Genomic DNA, 23,553 nt, shown 5'->3' on the forward strand with positions numbered 1-23,553 from the left:
GTTTATACTGTGCGGCGGGCACATATCCTGACTCCGGACCTGCTCACTGATTGGCTCAGATAACACTCCAAAAGCCACGTTACATACAAACAGGACTTCCCGAACCATGACAAACCTCTTCAGCCTGCAGCAGCAGCTGATGATGATGGAGCAGCAGAGTTCATGCATATCTTGTTTCTGATGGAGATATATTAATGGTGGTGGTAGCGGCAGTGGTGGGACTCCACTACCTTCCATCAGCCTTTGTAATAAAGGGAATATGAGCTGAATTAGTCACGCCACACCGAGCAGACCACATCGCTTGTTGATGATGATGAAGAGTGTCGGCTTACACGCCGTCTGCCTTGCCCCAGGGTTGGGTTGTTTTTTGTTTTTTGTTTTTTTGTTGTTTTTTTTTTTTTTGAGTCTCTGTGGGACCTAAAACGTGCTGTTATGTGACTGTTATGTGTTTTGATGAATCACACAAGCGAAGCAGGAGTTGTAAACAGAAGCCTCGTGGACTTGTAAACAGAAGCCTCGTGGACTTGTTTTCCTCGGAGCTAACAACAACCCCGTTTCTGGATCTTTTAAGATAAGAACCCTAAAGCTGAGAGCTAAAGTAGATAAGATGAATTCAGTAATGCAAAATAAACAGAACAAATGGCTCCCAATTCTTGTACCGACTCTAGCAAAGCAGACAAAATGAGAAAAGATCTTCTTTCTTTTTTTTCTTTTTCAAACATAACAGCTGGCTATCAGATGTCAGCATCTGTCTCTTGATATACCCATGAACCTTTGCTTTTTAGGTTGTTTCCTGCAGTTGGGTCAGATTTCCTTCCGACTCCAAAAATTTCAAAAGCTTCAACATTTGCCTGCTCTTCTTTGTGTAATTTTAAAAGGAAATTCTGGTTTAGTTCAAAATATAGGGCTGTGCGATATGACCAAAATCTCATATCCCGATATAAGAATTCTATTGTCCGATAACGATATAAATCACAAAAATGTAACATTTTCTGTAAATTCTGTGAATCTTGGGCAGCTTGACTTGCGGGAAGTGTTTCCAGCTGCGCGTCATGTACCTGGAGTTGAGTTTTTAACTGATGCATGAAACTACACATTTTTAGACATAAGTTGTAAAGGCCGCCGTTTTCTTTGCCAGTATTTATTACACGGCGTGCTGCGGGGAAAAGCCTGTTCTAACGTTTGAGTCTAAGGTTTATTTTTTTAGCACCTGGCGGCTCTTTTTTTACTTCTCATCCGTAAATAATCTGCTCTTTCACGTGATTCAGTTTATTTTGAAAAGTCTCAACAGCATCTTGAGCTTTATTGTGAAAGGTTTATGTGGAACATAAACAAGCGGACACGCGAGGGTTTTACCGTCGTTGTTGCTAACCACAAGCATAAAACAGGCGCTTGTCCGTCTGTAGTGTGGTTATATAAAATATAAGAGAAAGAGAGAACTTAAAAAATAATGATTATATTTCATGCATGAACAAATAAAATGACTCTATTGCCGTTTCCTACATATGCCAGGTCTCTAATTTGACCAAAAAAATGGGTTTTAAGTGTTGTTTGTATTTTCTTGGTCATTACATACAGTAAATACAACATTATCAATTGCATGTTAGCTCCAGTAGTGGACTGGCTCCTTTTTGACCTGATCTTCTTTATTCCCGTTGGTTCTGATCTGTTGGAGGTGCAGAAGGTCCCTCCTGACTCATATCTGTGGTGCTGATGATGACACCCAATCAAAGTGGGTGCACCATGTGTTATGTAGGGGGCTCTTTGAACTCACATGGAATCAGAAAGCAAGATATGTAAATTCTGAAAACACAAAAAAGGTAATCACATGCTCATTTTTTATTTTTGTTTTTTCGAGTAATGAAATGTAGTGAGGTGCGTTTAAGAACCAGAGCTGTGGCTAATTTCTAAACCAGTTTAATCACAAGTTAATATATATGTTAGTCAGCTTTATCTGACTCACCTTTGAGCAAACTCTTGGCAACAGTGGGAAGGACAAACTCTGTTTTAAACATTTCACAATAAAAGCCTCACAAATAAATGATGGTTTTTTTTGTTTGTTTGTTTGTTTGTTTGTTTGTTTTTTAAACTAAAAAAAAATGTGTACAGGAGATATTGAATCGATATAAACCAGTAAATTTAACAGAGTATTAAAATACCAAATAGGGTGAGAAGTAAAAATAAAAGGCAGGTTGTGATAAATAAAGAATGGTGACAAGAGTTCATGTTTACTTGTTGAAACATGAACAAACAAGGTGACAGAGATGTAAAACTCAAATTAAAGCGTTAAATATCATTAAAACTGCCTTTATTAGCTCATTTGCAGTGAATACTGCTCAATGATTGGCGATTTTCTGCAGGATTAAAGCTAAAAACAATTTATTCTGTTTCCTCGCAGAGTGTCGGAGGATGGTGCCGACGCTCCATGTTGTACTTTTATGTCAGGACAAACTATTTTTAATTTTTAGTTTATTTTAGACATGTTTATTTTTAGCGGCTGCCGTCGGCTTTAATCGCCTGTACTCTCAGTCGCTCTCTTCCTTCCTCTCTCTCCGTGGCTCAGCTGTGACTGAAACGCTGTGTCATGTGTCAACATGCAAATGCACCCGGGCCATCAGCACGCCATTATGGTAGTGGGGGCTGTAACCACAGCAACAGCGAGGGCAGCCATTTGTCTGCTGATGGTGACCTTTGAATACGGAGGCCTTTCTGGTAACGGAGGCCTTTTCTCCGCTCTGACAGGCAGCTCTGATGTTTGAATTTTGGGTATTTTTCCAGGGAGGCTGGCTGCTTTGACATGTTACTGTGTTTTAAGCACACAGCTGGTGTTGTCGGATATTATTAAGCTTTAAAGGAATCTGTTGAAAGCGATGGATTGTAAAAAGCTGAGCACGTTTTTCTTCTTGCCGTCAGTACTCAAGAGTATTGCTGTTGACTTGAGCACGGAGAGCAGAGGTGTATGTGTGCACTGTTTCTTCCTCTGATGCGGCGTTTCCTTGCTCTGGTTTTTCACACTGCTCATGAGGTTTGTGTGGCTCCACTCCAGGAGGACTTTGACCTGAATTAATCCGCCTCTCTTTAGCACTTAAATATCTAAATGACTCAGGAATACTGGCGCTCGCTGTTGCCAGGGTTTCACAGCGCTGGACCTTGTACTTCTAACTGCTGCTTTTGGGTCTGTTTTCAGATGTAATGTAAACTTTAAAGCTGTATCTGAGTGAATGTGAAGCTTTTTTTCGTTTGTTTTTTTTTTTTGTCTTCCTCTTTTGACTGCTCCCTTTAGGGGTTACCACAGTGGACCATCTGCTTCTGTTTCACGCTGTTTAACCCTTTGCATGTCCTACTTCACCACATCCACGAATCTCCTCTGAGGTCTTTTGGTTAGTGTCACAGAATTTAAAGATGAGGCCTCGTTTGCCTCTTATTGAATCCTGTGGACAGATTTAAATAAGAAACCATAGAAATAAATTTATAACAAGGACAAAAACAGAAAAATAAAAAACATTGGTGCAGCTGTTTTTTATTTTGTTAGCCAAGATTAGCTTGAAGGGAGTCTGTTTTACCTGGTGTTGCCTGTGGAGGTCAAACAGAAGTATGGCCAGTGTTGGGGCCAAACTGGGGCAGTAATGGGAGGGCGTTACATTTATGTAAGGACCTGCATTTGGTTTTTTTTTTTTTTGTTTGTTTTTTGTTGGGGTTTTTTTAGCTAATGCTAGCTTGCCCATTGACACAGAGAAACTGCGCAATCTCCTATGTCAGAAAATAATGACGTGGTTTAGGTCGGCTCGTTAAACCAATCTCCTGGAGTTTTACGAGAACCGATTGGTTTCAAATAAGGTTTATGGTCGAATTTTAGCCAACATTTCTGAGTAAATGCAAATTTGTTGAGTGTTTCTTATTGTTAAAGTTGGTTGATGTCATCTTTTGTTTTATTTTTTTTATATATATATATATATATATAGAGAGAGAGAGAGAGAGAGATATATATAGATAGAGATATCTCTCTCTCTCTCTCTCTCTCTATATATATATATATATATATATATATATATATATATATATATATATATATATATATATATATATATATATATATAGATATATATATATATATATATCTATATATATATATATATATATATAGATATATATATAGATATATATAGAGATAGATATAGAGATATAGAGATATAGAGATATAGAGATAGATATAGAGATATAGAGATAGATATAGAGATATATATATAGAGATATAGAGATATATATTAAAAAACATTTTTTGGGCCTTTTTGTGGCTTTATTTTTGACAGGGACAGTGAAGCCTGACAGGAAAGTGGAGGAAAGAAAGAGGGGAAGACAAGTGGCAAAGGACTTGAACCCGGGCCGGCTGCTCTCAGCCGTGTGGGATATGGTCGCCTGCTCATTCCAGTGAGCTAACCCGACGTCCAGCTTGATGTTATCTTATCTATAGCATGGACAAATTGACCTTCGTGAGTGAATTAGGTTGCTGATTTATCTGGGGCAGATGCTGGTTTCAGGAGAAAGCAAGAGCTCTGCTAGTCTTTCATAGTCTAACATGGAGAAATTGTTAGCCACAATAAACTGAATTTAATTAAAAACCTGGGCCCGTATCCCTAAAGAATCTTTGTGCAAAAAGTGGCTCCTAGCGGCCAAATTCTAAGAAAATTCTCAGAGTCATGACGTTTTCTTAGAATTTCCCCTAAAAGTGACACGACAATCCCAGTTAATATAAAAGCTATTCCTCAAGATTCCTAGCGCTTAAAAGGGCTCCTAAGGCGAGATCTGCTAAGAGCAGGGAAGAGGACTTTTAGTGGCTTAGGAGTTCCCCTAAGCAGCTGCACAAAATGGCCAACAGAAGAGGCAGGAGAGATGTCCTGCAAACACTGGATGACAGGGAATTATTGAGATGCTACAGATTGGATCGTGCAGGAATCATGTTTGTGGTGGATCTCCTTAGAGATGCAATTACTTCACCAACTCGACGCCACAACGCTATTACACCGGAGACGAAAGTAATCACAACCCCGAGGTATTTGGCAACCGGGAAAATGCAACAATGCAGCAGTGATGACTTGGGTCTTCAATCACAGACATTGCTAAAAGCTGAGTCGTGTTACCCTCGTTAAGACCGTTGTGATTTCTACTTCATTAAGGACAGCCTCTTGAGATAGGCCATCTTGTTTTCAACGGGGTCCATATGGGAGTGAAAGTACAAAATATGCCAGCTAGGATATTAATATGAGCAAATAAGACACGAATCATTATTTGAACAGGGTGTAATGAGTTTAAGTTTTCACATATTTTAGATTCTAATGGCTATAACCCCTACAGCTTACTATTCATTTTCCAGATATTTTCTTGAATGTGAAATATTATTTACAATTACAGTCAGCATAAGATTAGAGTATATAATATGTTTATTGATTTGAGGGTACATCCTTTGCTCATTATCACCAAAAGCTCATTTCCATCAAACTTGTAGGATCAACCAATCACGGCTTTTGAAATGATGACTCATACCTAGCAATGGGGTCAACCACACCTCCTCACTAAGATAGGATTTTCCATCCATTCCTTGCTCAGAGTTCACTGAAAATGTTCTGGAATCACTTCTAAGCTAAAACTCCTGGCAAGGAATTTTTAGGTTAAGTTAGGAGCTCTCTGAGAGGATTCTCAGAATCTTTAGGGATACGGGCCCTGGAGTTTAGGTTTAGGCACGCATCAGTGTACGTGATGTTGACTTTATGGGGTTTTTTGTTTGTTTTTTACATGATGTCAATTCTGAATATAACAATGACTCACAGTAAGCTAATAGCACGCACAAGCTCCTGTGGCATGTTGAGATGACAGTAGCACACAAACCTGTAATTTTTTTATTCATATTTTACATTTTGTAAACCCATATTTAATACAAGTTGTTAATTTTTGGGTTGTTAACATAGAGAGTGAAGTACTGTTGGAAAATACTACAGCTGGCTGTTGTTGGACTCACTGTGGCTGATTGGAAAATTTCGTCATTGTGGTTTGAAGGCCACTAAACATTTATTTCTGAGAGATCAGATTAATTTTGTGTTGACCAGCTGATCAATTATTCCACCAATAGTTCCAGTTGTAGCTGGGCACAAGTGGCAGACTCAAAGTTCGGGGCCAGAGTCAAGCGGGGTCCCATGGTTCGGGCCCAGTTTAGTACTGGTAACGGCGTCACAGCCTTTATTCCTCTCTGTTTCCTGCTCGTTATATTTAGCCGATACGGGTGCACAGCCAGCTCTCCAATGGCCCTCCACACTTTGTTGCTATGAGATGTGTTATGTAACTGTACGTCGTCCACACTCAGGAAAAAACAGTTTTCAGGTGGGGTTTTTTTTTCTTAATGTGAACACATATGAGTATGTGTGTTTATGTTCCAGGATGCTCTTGGCTAAATAAGCTGATGCAGCTCTTGTCTTTTGGTCCTCGTTGTCTCAGAGTCTCTGTGGAGCCGGGCACTTCCTGTCCTTTTATTTTTTTTTAAATGTGAGTCGTTTGCCTGATATCACCGTCTGTCAGCCCCATTCAATAATCTGCAGTCAGGAAGTGACAGCATGGAGGAAAAGACTGCTGGACAGGTCATAGAAGTGTTTCAGAGTGACAGGAAGCACACTCAAGAGTCACTTAGAGTATTTTATCTGTTGGGACAATTTCTGGAAGTCAAAGAGTGCTCCAGTTGTGGGTTTCATGACTACAGAGACTTCCATGATAAGATACTGCTATTGACATTTTGAGTCGGGCTGCAGTTTCCATGTTTATGTTGTTCTTAATTAGGATTTAAAACAATAAAAAAAGGTTTTAGCAGGTTTGGTGAAGTAAAGGCAACTAAGACTACTAGAACAGCTACCCTGAGGTACCCCTGAGCAAAGTACCATCCCATTGAGCTTAGGATAGATCAAGGGTAGTTAAAACCAGGCCAAATGCAGTGAATCATTTGAGGTAAGTCACTTATCAGTTAGAATCCAGATGGCCTTCTTTTAACATGTGGACTAAACTACCCTGACATCACGTTTTGGATTGTGGACATTTGTGGAAAGTTGATTCTGTTTATCTGGAAATAACATTTTTACTGGAAGAAACATTTAGTCACTTGTCCAGGTGACTTCAGCCTAGTTTGGCCATGGCCATCTTCTTAGAGCCAAAAATGACAATAGAGGGTTGGATTTGATGGATGCTGCTAATCTATTTGGTAACATCCAAAAAGTTGATTTTGTTCATCTGGACGAAGCATTTTCAGTGGGAGAAATGTTTCATCATCCAAGTGACTTCTTCAGTCTCAGCTGATTGCAGGTTTCCACAACCTTATAAAGAGTACACTTGCACAATGACTATGATAGCCCGCTGATCAGTGGTTGCTGATCAGTGGTTGTTGATCAGTGCGGATTGGCTTTAGTATTTTCAGGGCTGTCACTGCTCAGAGCGAGTCGGCTCTTTGACTAATGTACCACCTTTTAGCTTCTTGTGACACTTTTTATTGGGGTTAGACTTCAACTTGAGGAGGATGACTCCTGTCAATCTTTAATCTGGATTACAAACTGTTCATAAAAGATCAGCACTTCAGAAAGCCCAGACGTCGGCTGAAATTGCAAAGAAGCAATCTCAAGGTCATGCAAGGGACAGATATGCTCTTTGAGACCAACTGTAATGTTTCTGAGTTTTAAAAATAGGATAACAGAGTATTCCTGATATTCCTGAACATTTTTGGATGGTTGAATTTGCTAATTTAAGATATTTTTACTGAGGAAGAGGATTTACTTCTTGAACAATAAAGTTCACTGCCTGAGCGTGCTGTACTACAGCAGCAGTCTATTAGGGGTGTGTCTCTAATTTATGTCACAGTGTAGAGGCAGAGCACAGGATCAGATAAAAGTACTGTATGTGAACCAATACAAATACTAGTTTTTATTCACTAAACTGAATAGTTTCTGTGTGTTTTTGTGTGTGTATCACCACCTTTGTGAGGACAAGTTTCAGTTTAATTGTCTGTAGTCAGGACCTTTCTGCAGACTGAGGACCACTTCAAGGGATTGTCTCACACCTTGTTTTAAGGTTTGATTTGAGATTAAGAAGTGCAAAGTTGTGTGTGTGTGTGTGTGTGTGTGTGTGTGTGCGTGGGGTTACCAACTTTGTGAGGACCTGGTTCAGTTTTAATCCACTGCAGTAAGGACTATTTCAAAAGACTGTTTCAGACTGTTTAAATGTTTGATTTGGTTTAAGAAATGTAAACTGCAGAAACACACACACACACAGGTGTGTGTGTGTGTGTGTGTGTGTGTGTGTGTGTGTGTTGACCTATATTACCACCTTTGTGAGGACTCGGTTCAGTTTTAATTGCCTATAGTGAGAACTTTTGTGTGGTCGGTGAGGACCGCTTCAGAAGAGGTTTTCAGACATTGTTTTAAGGTTTGGCTTGGGATTAAGAAATTGAAAGTACAGAAGTACGTGTGTGTGTGTGTGTGTGTGTGTGTGTGTGTCAGGGAAGGTCACGTTACTTTCTGAAAGGACTCACCTGCTGACACGCCCTTTTCAGACCAATGTTTCTTGTGGGTGCGGCTGCAGCCGGTGAACTGCTTCAAAGAATGCTGGGTAACTTTCATGTGTGACTTTTTAAATAAACAAAACTTAACACAAGAAGAAAGTTTAGATCATATCCGGATTGGTTTGATCAGTTAGTGCGAGATAGCTTTGGTGTTTGATTTAGGCAGCAGAAAGTGGAAAGATGGCTGTGCACGAATGATTGTTTGGTTTCCTTTTAACCACTGAATAATAGAAAAATCAGCAAAGGTCTTTCACCTGATTAGCTGATTTAACCTCGGCTACTTCAGGCTCAAAGTTTTGTACATCTTTGAGCCCTCATACCTGTGTTACCCACATTAAATTAAATATTGCCAATACCAAATAAATATTGCAAACAGTCCAAAGACAGAACTGTTTTTTGTTTAGCTTTTTCAATGAGCATCAGTGTCATTAATTATGTTGTGGTCTCAATTGCAAAATTGCACCAATTTAAGTCTCTGATGTACAGGAAGAGGTCATATCACCATCAGGTGTAGGTGACTGATTTGACTACGTTATAGTATATTTTCTGAGACCCTCTGTGGGGGGGACAAAAGGATTGATTGCCCAAAGAGACTAAAAATCAGTTCAATAACCATTTAAAAACTCCTTTAGTGATACTATTACACAGAAGCAATGCACGACAGGTTTTCAAAGTTGCCAGAAGTGGGTCATTTAGATATCCCTGGGAAGGACACTGAAAATCAGAGAGTGTATGTGTGTGTGAATGGGAGACAAAAGCACTAAGACATAGATCAACAGTGAATGAGTGTGAAAGTGCTTTGAGCATCTAATTGTTTTTAGACTAACAATGATCTAATCCTTGTTATGTGAAACAGACTATCCTGCATCACATTAATCTATGAGCTAAGTTAAGACTGGTCTAACCCCACAGACCAGTCTAAACTATCTCTGTAAAACTGCTCCCACGCTTTGTTGCTCTTACTAATCAGCAGCCTTAAAAATACATAAGAAGATGTGAGTGAGCTGATAATGTTGCATCACGTCCTCAGAAGCGATGTCGTGCTGCAGTTTTATGGAGGAGGAAATGTGATGCTCGTTAGCAGAAAACCCTCACGGCTGCCCGTAAAGACACCCCGACGAAGGCCGTTATCAGCTGTGCAAAGTTCAGCGGCGCTGTGAGAGGGCGAAACACGGCATCATTTTCTGCACAGTTAGAGAACAGCCCGAGCCCATCAGCTGGTGTTAATCATCTCCCAGAGAGGAAAATGGCAACAGGACGAGCTGAAAAAGTTAGTAATCAGGAGCCCTTACTTCATGTCATGGAGAAAACGGCGTGTAGGAATAACCATAATCTAATGTTCGCTTGAATCGCTTTCACAATTCTGCCAGCCTAAAAATATACACATATTGTCTATTATGGTGGCTTATGCTGATTAACCTTTGTCCATGTCCATATAAGCCGGTGGGTCAGACTTTTACTGGCCCACATAAAACTCAGTTTAATTAATAAAAGTACTGCTACCTATAAGAAAGTATTTATTATGGAGACTTGAGTTTCTGAGTTTATATTAAAAACCTAACTCTATTGGAGTAAATGCTGAGCCATACTGTTTAGCAGTCTCTAGGTGATCGGGGCTTTTATGTTAAAGCCTCTAACAGCCCTGCTTGTTTCATAGTACGGAGCTCTGCTGCTGATGTCTAAAAGCTGTTTGGATTGTTTTTTATCACGACTCTTTAAACGGTGCAACTGGATAATTAGCAGTAGTTTCCCTTCATTGCTGGTCGATGGGGCAGCAGTCTAAACAGACCTCCCTCTCCTCAGCCTCCACCTCCAGCTCTTCTGTGGTGTAGGTGTTCCCAAACCAGCTGAGAGACATAATCTCTCCAGCATGTCCAGCATCTCCTCCCAGTTGGGGATGGATGAAACGCCTCACAGAGGACATGTCCAGGAGTCGTCCTGTTCAGAGCTGATGCAGATTCATGACTGTACGCTTCCTGTAACTACCCACAGCTCATGGGCGAGGGTGGGGACGTAGATGGGCTGCTAAATCAACAGTTTCACCTTGACTCTCAGCTTTCTCTTTACCACAGTATACAAGGTCAAATGAAGCTAAACAATGGCTGTTCAACTTTATGTGCACACTTCCATAATATTTGCTTCATATGTGGTTCACTGTGCTTTGAAGAATACCTCACAGGGAATGTTATTGGCTCTTCAGTAGGAAAGGTTTTCATTTTGGCTGTTTGTATCCACAGATTTCCAGCATCTTCCCTGGAAGTTTCAAATAAAGAATCTATCATGGTGTAGTTGTATCTCCTCCCCTCTGTTGTTGTCAGTCTGCCCTCGGGGGGTTCTCTGAATTCATCGCAGGCTCTGCGCTCACCACGTGACCTGGCCGAGCGGTCCTGACAGCGAGCTCTCAGTTAGCAACGACGCAGATCCAACAATCAGCTGTTTGTCGGCTCGGCGCAGAGTGGGTCGGCACACATACGACCGCAGGTCGATTCGAACAGTGCTTCCTCTGCTGCCGTGAAGAGCGGCGTCCTCAGAGCCACAGCTGCTGCAGCGCGAGCTCAGCCACTCATTTCTGACCACTCCACCGAATAAAAGACCAACTTTAACGCTACTGTAAGGTGGCTTACGACACACTATGTGCAGATGTTTCAGAGCATGGTTTTTAGATTGATCTTTAAATGTATTCATTGTTCTCTTTATTTGTGAGGGAGGGACTGAGAAAGCATTTTTGATTTTACACTTCAAATCATGTAACGCTAAACCCGACTTCTCCAAAACTGAGATTAAAAATCGAGAATCCAGCCCCAAATAGCCAGCGTACAGCCTCCAGTGCAGCATAAACCTAAAGCATCTCCTTCATGTGTGGGTGTGTGAGCTTGGTTAGCGAGCTTTATTTACCTGCCGGGACACTACTGCACGGCTCGGGTGGAGCTCCTACTACACCTGTGTGACCAATGAATCATTGCTGGGGTGAGGAGAGAGATCTTTCACACAGTAAATGAATTTTCTTAATTTCTAGGAGTCGAGGCCTTTCCTTGCCAGCCAAAAGATATACTCTCTCCAGGGTGTCATGGCAGGGGCCTTGGTCTGGTTGAAGAGGCCACTTTGGGGTGGCACCTTAGGGAGGCATCCCGGTCAGATGCTTAAACCACTTCTTCAGTTGGGTGCTTTCTGAGCCCCTCCTGAGTGAATGGGCTCCTCACGCAATGTTTTATAACATTTTATCCACAGCAAAATGTCTTCTTACCAAAGAAACAACAGAAGTGGTCACAGATGATCACAAGTAAACCTTCCCATCAGTTGGGTTGGGCGATTGGACCAACTACGTCAGTGGGTTTTCTTTAAACTTTATTTTGCTAATGACTTTGCCTCGTGAGAGTTAAAAAAAACGGACACATCCAGGAATGCAGAGCAGAGATCGCCAGCTGTGCTCTAAAGGTGCCCTCACACCCAGTTTGGCCCCTGGCATTGTCGAGTGTTCAGCCTTTGGGGTCTGTAACACAGCGCAGCTCTGATTTGTTGCTAATGTGGCTGCATAAAGCTGAAACGAACCAGAAGCACAAATACCACAAAGGCGCACGTCTCAATAGGGCAAAGAAAACAGTCTGTGGACTAAAAATACCTCCTGCTATGATGTGACTCAGGTCTCACAACGAGACTCGGCTGACAGACCTAATCAAACGCTTTTTGCATCACAGGGGAAACCAAAAAAATCTACTTCAGCTCCACTCAACCACGCTCGTCTGCTTCAAAGCAGCTGCACACTGGAAAGAGAAGTTTTCACAACCTTTATTTACGCCCCAATGATTCAGACACCCCTACTGCCACCAGTGTAGTCCAACATCCTCTCTGGTGCCCACATTGAAACCGGTGGCATGGTGGTAACTCCACCCTTTACTTTGTCCTGCATCAGGATGTTTTTCCAGTCATTTAACCACGAAGAGCTGGTCTGTTGTTTGACATCATATCACGTTCTCCCGCTTTTATTCATTATTCAGATGAGCAAACAACTGGCTGCTCTTTTACCATCGGCATGTTTGAATATGCAAACTCTGAAAGATGTTCAGCTTGTAAGCAAATACTGAACCTCTTTGTTGTGGAAGTTGAAAGGCTGAGGAGCAGGTGTGTCAGCCTCCTCACTGGAGACTGGAATAAAGGGAAACGACGCTTCTTTGATCAAATGAGGTGATTCGGACGTATTTAATAATGTGGGTATAAAGTTTCCGACCTTGGAAACCGTAACCTCAAACTACTAAGTCACTGCACTTCTTCGAAATAGCCGTGGGACGTTTATGTTTGTTATGCTAAAATAATGGTCAGGACGCCATGGTGGTAAAATCCATTTTTCTGAGCGTGTGTTTAAACATTAAAGAGCACCTTTTGTTTTTGGTAAATATAGCATCCACAAATGATAAGTATTTTCCATAGCAGGCATTAATGTAATGTAGTGGTAATCATTCATATGCTGATGGTGGCTTCTGTTAGTCATGGAGCTGCTAATGGGCTCGTCTGCTGATGTTTAAGGATGTTTTCCTTTTTAATTCATGTTTTTATAATAAATTAAAAAAAATATCTCAGTGTGAACCAAACTGTAGATGTAACAGTGTTTCTATATGTCTGATTATTTTTGTGCTGGCTCTCTTTTCTTTCTTCACCTCTCAGATATATGATCCTGTCTTTGGTGGTATTAATATCAGCTTCACTGGGACTGAGGCTTGTGCTTGTGACAGCATATTTTTTTGTCTGAATAAATTCCTCATCGTGTGATTGAAATTTTTTGCTAGCTTTCCGGGTTTCCTTTAACTTCTAGGTGAAAATAATTGTTGCGACTGTGTACGGGAATTGCTGGGTTAGAAGTGCTAAAGCAGTGTTTGTGTGTAATAATGATCATTCAGTTCAAGATGTTTGCCTGGATTTACGGAAAAACAGACTGTATATAATAGATGGACATTGCCACTGTGCTTGCACACTCACAGACGGTATAAGACATGGATGAAAAGGCTTCAGGTGTGAGAAACTTGTTTTGTTTGATCTGTGAATCTTGATCATACTGTGTTTTTTTTTTTTTTTTTTTTTTTTTTTAAACGGGATTATCCGGCGTGTACTCACTGGCTGACTTGTGATTGACAGAACATTAGCCGGTGAGAGTGCCGCGCTCTCTATCCTCCTTTCTGACTGGAATAAGGACTGTCATTTGCAAAATGAGCTTTACATTTTATTAATCAGGGGAGTCACACATGAGCTGAGACATTAATAGAGCAGAGGGCCGTGTTCTGATACACTGCTGCAGGCAGTGGAGCTTCCCCGGCTCGTCCTTTCACGCTTTGCTTCTCAGACCTGGGAAATACTTGAATATATGCAACTTATGTGAACAATTATGCACCACACTAATGATACGACATGTTCACTGTGTGAAACATGATAGAATACATTTGAACAATATGAATGAAAACTAAACATTAATTTATTGTTATTCTGTTTTTTAAGCATATTTAATAACTTTGGTTTATATTTTATTACCGTGTTTATTATAAAGTGTTATAAAAAGTAGTAAAGGTTATTTTTACTCTGACTTCAGGCGTATCTGTCATGATGCGACCTCGGTGTGTCCCATTTATTTTTAGGATGCTCATCGTGCAGCAGCGTTGAGGTGGCCGGTTTCTAATATTTCAGTTTCATTATTTGCACTTAGGTGAAAACTCGTCCAGCGAGTTGCTTTAAATACACTTCCCTGTATTTCCCTGTTTTCCTTTCTTCTTCTTATTCAAAGTTTTCACTCTAAGCAGCTTTTTATTATGATGGTCTGATGTGAACAATCAGCAGTCCTTCACTTCTCAGCTGCGTCTTTAATGTTTCGTCTGAATGACTCTGTTAATGGAAATCCTGCTCCAGAGGATGCTGACAGCTGGAGACGGGTTAGCTAAGGAGCTACACTTCCATGCAGGATTTTAATATTTAGGGCAGCAGCTAGAAATAGCTTCAGCCCTTTTAGTTTCAGGCTTTTGCTAGAAAAACCCCCCAAAAACATTAATGTGACGGTGAGCGCTGCAGTCGAGGCTCAGCTCTGCTGCTGGCCGGCTGTCGCTGGTACTTTGTGGTTTTCTTAATTAGCTGCTTCAGACGGGAGGGATCAGTCGTCCCCGCAGCTTTGTGAGCTCCGTGGTGAAAGCAACAATTATCGAGTGCGACGTTCAGAGTCTAAAATTAGCTGCAGAGTCAGTTTAATGTTAATGTAGTCAGCAGTAAGGCTCGTTTCTCCAAGGGCTTACCGTTGGAAATAAAGTTGATCAACAGCAGGTTTGATCACCTTTTCAGCTGTGATGGGTAAACGTTGTGCCTTTGTTTACGTTGGAAAAACTACACGGGATGACAAATAGATCATTGTGATTTTTTATTTTTTAATGATTTGCACAACACTGGTCACTATATTCTTCATTTCCGGTTAATACTTGTACAGCTGCTGTTATTGTGTATATATTTATTTATATTTAGATTTCTTCATACATTCTTATATAGTTCTATATTGTGTATTTTGTTGTACAGTTATTTTATTTTCAACTTTAATTTATATATTTATCTTTATCTTATTCTTCCCAGTTAAATTTACCCTTCATTCTAATTTGTGTTGTACAGTTATTTCATTTTTAACCTTAATTTATATTCTATTTCTTCCTAGTTAAATTTACCCTTTTTAATTTTTCATATTTATTTCCTATCTTATTCATAGCCTTTTCCTTTTTTGTTTTCTTTAGGTCACGAGCAGTTGTCCAAGCATTTCACTACATATCGTACTGTGTATGACTGTGTACGTGACAAATAAAATTTGAATTTGAATTTGAATTTAATCTTTTTCGTGGCAAAAATTTGCAGATTTCAGCAAAGATTTTATACATTTAAAAGTAGCTAGGTGTGGACAAAAACATTTTAGTTAGTTGTGGTTTTTCAGTTTTTATTTCAGCTATCTGAAATGATATTTGCCAGTGACAAATATAATGTAATATAGTGTAAAATAACAATTAAAAAGACAGAAACAAGACTGAACTAAAAAACCAAAACTCCAGACAAAATTAAAACTGCAGTCCAATCAGTTTCCACAGACTTGTTAGACTGTTGTTGGCTGTCGCTCTAAGAAGCTCCACATCACTTCCTGGGTGGCATTGATGAGCATGTTGCTATATGTTGATCTGATTAAATCTGGAACTTGTTAGAGTCCTGGGATTGGAGAAAACTCTGGGGGAAGTGCAGACTGACTGTCCTGAGGCAGGTTTTAGTGACAGTATTGGTATGCTTGACACGTTTGTGTCATTTTGCAGGGGAAAAAACTGAAGTGAGATAACTTTATTGGATAAAAACATGTATGGATATGCTTTTGCAATACTCAGCATATCGCAGAATGTTTAAATTGCATTGATGTTGTATTGTGAATGAAGTATTGTGCAAATATTGTATCGCGGGGTGTCTGGCGAGTCCCACCTCTGTAAAGTACAGCAGCTGTGAATGGCACAAAGCATGCCTGACATGCCTCTTTGGTAAAAATGGCTGACTTGTTGGGCGGAGCTTCTTTGTTGCAATTTTGTAGGCGGTGCTATGGAGCGTTTTCAGGTACAGGAACCATAAAATATATAAATTGTTACCACTTCTTAAAAATATGAAACTTTAATAACAGCTTCCAGCTTCACCAGATTAATGCTTGAGCTTTAGAGTGCTAGTTATTATTATTATTATTATTATTATTATTATTATTATTATTATTATTATTATTTTTTTTTTTTTTTTTTGTTATTAATACTATAGAAAACTTCCCAGGGTGCAGGGAGGCAAACACAGCTCAGTCCCACTAAGTGGAACGATCACTCTTTGATCTTTCAGCAGTTTTTATTGCAGTAGCTCAGCTGAGTTAAAGGTGATTACATCACATCCTGTGAGCTGCAGGAGATGTTTGCTGTGTCTCTGATGGTCTGTGCAGGCTGCGCTGAGCCGCTGTAGCAGGTTTGATCTTGTCTTTGTGTGACCCGCCGTGTGTGCGATTGTTCTGGAGGATTGCAGACAGTGTTAGACTCATAATGGAAAATCATCATATCGATTAGAGGCCAAGGTTCAAAGCCAAAGTGCCCTGCAGCAGCGCAGCATCAGTATACAGGAATGAATGAGTGAAGGCTCCCTGTGGGAGTTTTGAATGCCTTCATTAACCTGCTGTGAGACGCTGTGGCAGACTGAACCTCTGCTGTACAGTCCTGAGGTTCCTGTACACTTTGTGCTGCTGTCAGTCACTTGGTGTTTGAGGCTTCTACACTGTAGATGTGTGAATAGTGACTGGCAGCTAGTGCTGCACTGGAACAATATATATAAATACATAACTATATATATCTATATATCTATCTATATATCACTATAAAAAATTTTTTAAAGCTTTTATAGACCAAATAATTTCAGAAAGTTACAGTTTATGTTACAGTGTGCTTATTAAATAGGTTACATTGTTTTAGCCTGTTGTCGAGTGTAGTTATGCGTTTCCTTTTATATAACATCAGCTGACATTTATCTGAACTTTAACAAATGCTTTATTTGTAATACTTTGGGTATATTTTATTATTTTTAAGTACTTCATCAATATAAGATTATCTTATTTTTAATAAAGTTGTTGTGTTTCAGATATTAAAGGTTAAAATAAAATAATATAATAAAATACAATTGTAGCATCTGGACACTGTAGATCAGTCTGAGAAATGAACTTTATTTTTTATTCTTAGTTTAAATAATATATTTGACCTTTTTAGAACTGAACGTCCGAATCAGTTACCGGTAGTTCAAAGCTGTGCCATCAGGAAGTCGGTTTGGATGACCTCATAGTTTTGTCTTTTTTTTTTTTTTTTTTTTAATGAACTTCCTGGTCATCAGTCATCCATTTGTAAGTGCAGCTTCCTTCTCAGCTGCAGGATTAAATGTCCTGATCGAGGAGCTTTTGGACGCAGAGTCGTGGGTGAGGTCATATCTGTAGATCACTACCTTCGCCCTCATTGGCCAGCAGAAGGAGTCGGCGAGCGTCCGTCTGTCCATTTCTCCGGGCCATCGGCTCCAGCTGTTTGCTCACTTCAGGCAAACGTCTTTACTTGGTTTATACTTTTACAGTTTGACTAATTAATTCGACCTGGGAAACGAAAGTGTGGTTAATTAAAACATCTTTGCCTTTGGCTTTGAAACCAAGCTGCCAGTTTGGCTTTTATTTTAAAAGTTTAATTTAAACTTGGAGCAGTTTACACAAGGACAGCACACCTGAAACTGCCTTCCCTCTAAAAGTAGTTGAAGTTAACACCCAAACCCTTAATCTGCTGGCTCTGCTGTGCCTCGGGGCTCATGTTTGGACTCGTGCATGTGTTACTTTAAAGGTGTCTCTTCACTCACAAAGCGCTTCAACAGGCTTTGATGAGCATGCTGAATGAGCCGTGCCTTATATCAAATACAGCACAGCGATTACTCACTGCAGTCATTAACTTCCACTTCATTTTGATGCCAGATGCTACGACCGACAACCCCCCGCCCGCCTCTCTCTCGGGATAGTTTCATAATGGCTAACGGCCGTGCTCGAACTTCTCTCCACTGCAAACAAGCCAGAGAACCCACATTTCAGTTTGCCAGTACGTGATGTCACCTCATTGAAAGTGAACAAGAGGCCTGAAACGCATACCCATGAATCCTTCCTCCGGCTGCTGCAAACAGAGGAATTAGCATTAAGTGAAGTGCACACTGTGACCTAGAGTCCCAGCTGATAACTACGCTTTTTTTTTTTCTCCAGTGACAACAATAATAATACTGCACACGTACAAGGTCACAGTTTGACCCTGTGACCTCGTATTTGAGTGTGCAGCTTGGGAGCGTGCATGCGGTGTGATCGGGTTTGCTTCTGCTTATGTAAATGTGCATCACAGTGAACACCTGAGGGGATCACACCTGTTGGTCTCCAATTACAGCAGCGTCCAGGCTGCTCTGATAAAAGGGGCTCATTGTACTGGGATTGTGATGGTTTAATATCCCTAATTAGTTTTGATGGGCTCTTAGTGCAGCACTCAGACAGTGCGGGGTAATTATTTTAAGTTCCCAGAGAAAAGCCTGCTGCTGTTTGGCAGGAAGCCACCGTGTGTGCAGGGAGCTGCTGGGTGACGGTCGCAGCTGTGTGGATGGAAACGAGCTGGCTCAGAGTCTCGCTTCTTATTGGCTGCTCACCCCGCCCGGCTCCTCTTTTTTTCTTAGCGAGGTCACGATGCTCCTCGATGGTTTTTCTTAGGCTTTGGGATGATGCTTAGTCATCCTCCAGTGAAACACAAGCTTTCACTTTAGAGCTTTCAAAGTTGTCTCCGCGTTCCCACGGCAGGATGTTCACTGATTTAGGAAGCAGATTTGTCATGTCCTTTTAAGAGTTTCTAACTTTGTGAGACACTAACATTACTATTTTTATTATGATTCTTTGGCAGTTTTTATAATCTGGTTTATTATAAAAACTTGCACAGAAATGTCACTTCAAAGGGACAAACAGACTTTTAAGATCAGTGTTATGTGTTTTTTTTCTTTGCTCTACTACACAAAGGTCAGTCATTGTCTTCAGCCAACCACTTTTACCACTAATGTGATGTGTGGTTTAGAGACAGTGTCACGGATTTAAAAGCTGAAGATGTTAGCATTTCATTGCGAGGACAAGGATGGGACAGAATTGGAAATGAGTCCATCGGGTACAGCTGAGGCTGAGATGGTGTGGACATGTGGGACAAAGGTCAGAGATGATTCATGGATGTAGTGAAGGAGGATGTGCAGAGAGCTGCTGTGACAGAAGAAGCTGGTATGCTGTCTGTAACCACACCATCGCCGGTACTTCCTTTAATGTGACAAATGCATCAATTCTGCATCAGGTTAAAACCTCAGTGTGATAGAAAGTGTTTTTTGAGCTGGAAGTCCGTGCTGTGTGCGTGTAAACACGCTCTGGCCTGCGAGGCTGACCGTCAGGTTCTCACACATGCTGGTAGTTTATGGTCTGCTCTGCCTCCGGCCGCTCGTATTCACGGAAACAACGGAGAGGACAGGAATGATGAACTGCAGCTACTCCATCAGCTTGCATTTGTTTACATCACTACATATCCGGTTGTTCAGTGATGATGCGACGAATCCTACTTCCGGGTCTAAAGTAGGCCTAGTCTGCGTTTAATATGGCTTTTGTGTTGTTAACATGTTTAATGTTATGTATTTTCTTCTATTTGATCTCAAAAAGCTCCTAAGACAGTCAGTGATCCCTGTTGACCTCCCTCGGCTTTTATTACCGCTAATCATTTATTTAAGCTCAGTTTTTAAAACCTTAGGATGTAACTACAGCCCAGCCCATGCAGCAGTATATGAATGACTAACCTCGTATTGTGGATGGATTATCTCAGTTGTTCTCCTGGCTGAAGTTTGGTCCTTTTACAGCATCCTGCCATGCGATTACATTTGTTCCACCGAGAACACTCACGTTAATTTTTATCGAGTGGAAAAAAAGTTAGCTTGTTTATATTATGCTAACATAGCTGTGTCGCTAGCGGTCACGTAGCACATCATTATATACCAGCTAGTCCAACTTCAGTAACCCTACAAACGTCACTGCTGTTTAGTTTTCTGTCTTCATTTATGCTGGAAGTGATAGCAGAGCTGTACGTTTTAATTTGTTTCCAAAACCCCGCAGTCAGGACATGCTATATTGTATTTAGATAGAAGCTAGCGAGCTAACTTCCTGCTAACTTCTAACTCCGTTAAATGTCATAAATTCCGTTTTCATGGATGCCTGGATGTTAAACTCAATTGTTACACCTGGTAGAGCAGAACGCTGATCATTTTATTAAAGATGAAAGACTTTAGACAGTTTTTCAACTCTCAGTAATGCCATAGTGATCATTTGATATATGGACCTGCAGCGGAGTTTAGGCCCAGACACGGCTAGTGACGTCAGACTGAACAACCGGATTACTGTACTCATAGGGGTTTCCACGACATACTATACTGTATGGTGACACACATATGTGGTGATGCTAGCGTGGTAGTGCGATGAACGCTGTAAGGAAGAAATGGAAATCATCACATCAGTCTGTGGGGAAAAGAATATTTTGTGAAACTTTTCTTTTCGAACTTTTGTTTCTTACAACAAGGATTAACAAGTCCTAAACGTTACACTGCTGTTTTATAAAGTGCGTCATTTTTGTGATTTTTAGTGTTTCATGTTTGAATGACAGCTGTTGAAAATCATCATTTTTACAGCTGTCAATCCATAAAATCTGATAAAATATAAACACTGGTGTGCCTTGCTTTGTCCTCAGCGATGTTATTGTAAATTTATTGTCCTTTATTTAATTTTTGGGCCTTTGTTTTTGACTGTGTTCAGTTTCCAGAGCGGTTTTGGTTTATTTTAGGTTTGTTTTTTATTGTTTAAGGAATGCTAACGTTCAGACTTCATTACTTTGTGTGCTAGTTTTAATCTTATTAATGACTAAAGCTAAAGACAAATACTTCATTTATTGCACATTTGGAATGTCCTTTTAACCGACTTCTATATTTTATTCTAGATTTGTGAGTGCATCATGAGACTTCAGGGAGTTTCTGTCCCTGTGTCACCGCTGTAACGCGATCAGCTGCTGCTTTGACTCACTAACACTGTAATTGGTTTTCTTGCTGTCAGAAAAATCTCCAGAAAGCCCAGAGTCAGTGCTGTGTTTCAGTCTGTAGTATAATGAATATTTCTAATCTTGATGTCCATTTCATTGATAAACTAAAGAGAGACAAAATGGTTTAATAACGTGGCTGTTACAAATGCAGGAACAAAGTTTGTGCTCTAAAATATCTTTGGAAGTCAGGGAAGTAGGTGGCCCCACCCACCTCGTGTTTAAGCCTTCTGTTTGTGAGGGGCAGCCAATCAAAAGAAGGCTGGGCTGAAGGGGGAGGGGCTAAAACTGTTTCAGACAGAGGATCGTGGCACAGTGTCCGATAAATAAAGATTATTTTGAAATGCAAGTCATCAGGGTGCAGTGAGATAAACAGACTTTAAAACAGGAGGCACACCTCCTACATGTCACGCATGAGTACAGCATCCTTTCAGTGTTGTGTGATTGGCTGTTTGGGATTTTTATGGTTTGCTGAGTGAAACGAGTACCAAGGAGCTGAGGTGCAATCAAGGCAACACACTAGGAGCCAACTGAGCTTTAAACAGAAAGAAATGTTTGCATGTTGGAGCTGAAAGAGCGCCGCTGACTGTCGTGTGTCATGTTTTCCAGAGCCTTCAGAGCGGCGAGATGGAGGATGGGAAGCCGGTGTGGGCGCCACACCCAACAGACGGGTTCCAGCTGGGAACCATAGTAGACATCGGAGCTGACAGCCTCACCATCGAACCCCTCAAACAGAAGGGAAAGGTGAGCAAACTTTGAGGGTTACCTGCTTTACAGGAGCAGTTATTACTGCACTGCAGACTTATTTACTCGCCTGCCTTCCTACCCCGAGACCGTCCCCAATTTCCCAACTGCGTCCTGATGTCTGTGTGCAGGACTCGGGTTGGAAGGATGACATTTATTTTACCTCCTAGCATCAGCGTTGTATTAATAACACAAAGCAAAGACTTAAACGGCTAGCTGTAGCTTCATCACCTCTACGTCAGCCTTTTTATGCCTTCCTCTTTTATTTTGAAGAAGAATGAGTGAGATGAAAATGGTTTTGAATCGATCGGTCCGCTCTGGCCCTTCTTTGATGGGTTTATCTGATGTGCTCTCACCTGCTGTGTGTTAATGATTTAATGTCCCACTTAGCTCGCGGGGCTTCAGGCCACCTTTCTGGAAGCAATAAAGCATTGTTCACTCTGAGATTCACCTCCGGTGCTCAAGTGCTGATTAATCAGAAGCCAAGTGGCTCTGTGCAGCAAGATAAACGCGCTTTTTTTGATATCGCCTCCGTTGATTCGCTTTTCTGCTGCATCAGGTGCTGAATCGCCTTCAGCAAAGCTTTTAATGTCACTGAGAGTCTGTTGCTGTGGTAACCCCTAAAGCTCGGTGTCCGTCTCACTAATCTTCCCCCTCGGAGAGGCCTTGGCAGTGACAGCGTTCCTCTTTAAAGAGGCTCCTCACTGATTTACCGTCAGCCTGTAAAACACAGAACCGCATAGGTGTGTTTCCACACCTGCCTGAGTCATGAGTGATATTTAAACAGGAAAAGTGATTTTAATCCTGCGTTCTTTTAAGAGTGGCTCTCGTTCCTGGATGTTTTCTCTGAATAAAAGATGTTGCACAAGGTTGGCCTCACTGGATTTCTGGCCGTTTACTGGAATGAGTTGCAGCAGTTTTTACAGCAGTCATTCGACACTCACACAGCCAGTTTTATGGTTTTTATCTCCCTCCTCACCATCTCTATCCAGAAATATTTACTCCACCTTTTACTGTGCCCCTGATCTTTGCACATTTGCTCTGCAAACGACTGCATAAACGGGGCCTCTCTGCATTTACAGAGAGATTCCTGGTAAATGTATTTTAAATGTCACGCCAGTTTGAAATGATCTCCGTTATGGATGGAAAATTACAACTGGGGAATTTCAAGTGTTCAGTGATTCACAACAATTCATGGATTCAATAAAACACACGAGGAGACACTCCACCTTAAAAGTACCCGGTACCTGCTTCAGTAGTATTTTTTACTGCACACATTCTTCCATCTTTAGTGGAACAGTAAAAGTAAGCTAACGCTGACAGCTAACATAAACGTTTTATTTTGTTGGGACTGACCTTTATTTACCTCACCTATGGCCATACCTGGCCTTCTACTAATATATATTTATTATAATTAATTCCACTTTAGCATTTGTATCCTTCTTGCTCCTTCTTGCTACATTTCACTGTTTCACAGAAACCCTTCACTCCTTTTCAAGGCTTTTATTTTTAATCATTTGCACAAACTTGAGTGTAAAAATAGATGTTTTT

General features: G+C 40.7%; 1 protein-coding gene across 1 annotated transcript in view; it reads left to right on the forward strand.

Annotated features, from left to right (window-relative positions):
- myo6a (myosin VIa) overlaps positions 1 to 23,553 on the forward strand; it is a 153,755-nt gene that overhangs the window by 4,609 nt on the left and 125,593 nt on the right. Inside the window, exon 2 of the mRNA XM_085373330.1 lies at positions 21,868 to 22,002. Within this exon, the coding sequence (XP_085229456.1) occupies positions 21,886 to 22,002 (117 nt within the window). The 5' untranslated portion in view covers positions 21,868 to 21,885. The remainder of the gene's footprint in view (positions 1 to 21,867; positions 22,003 to 23,553) is intronic.

Source organism: Diplotaxodon limnothrissa, linkage group LG15 (genome assembly GCF_057381915.1).
Source record: "Diplotaxodon limnothrissa isolate DT_005_m linkage group LG15, D_limnothrissa_male_GT1.1, whole genome shotgun sequence".
Taxonomy (NCBI): Eukaryota; Metazoa; Chordata; class Actinopteri; order Cichliformes; family Cichlidae; genus Diplotaxodon; species Diplotaxodon limnothrissa.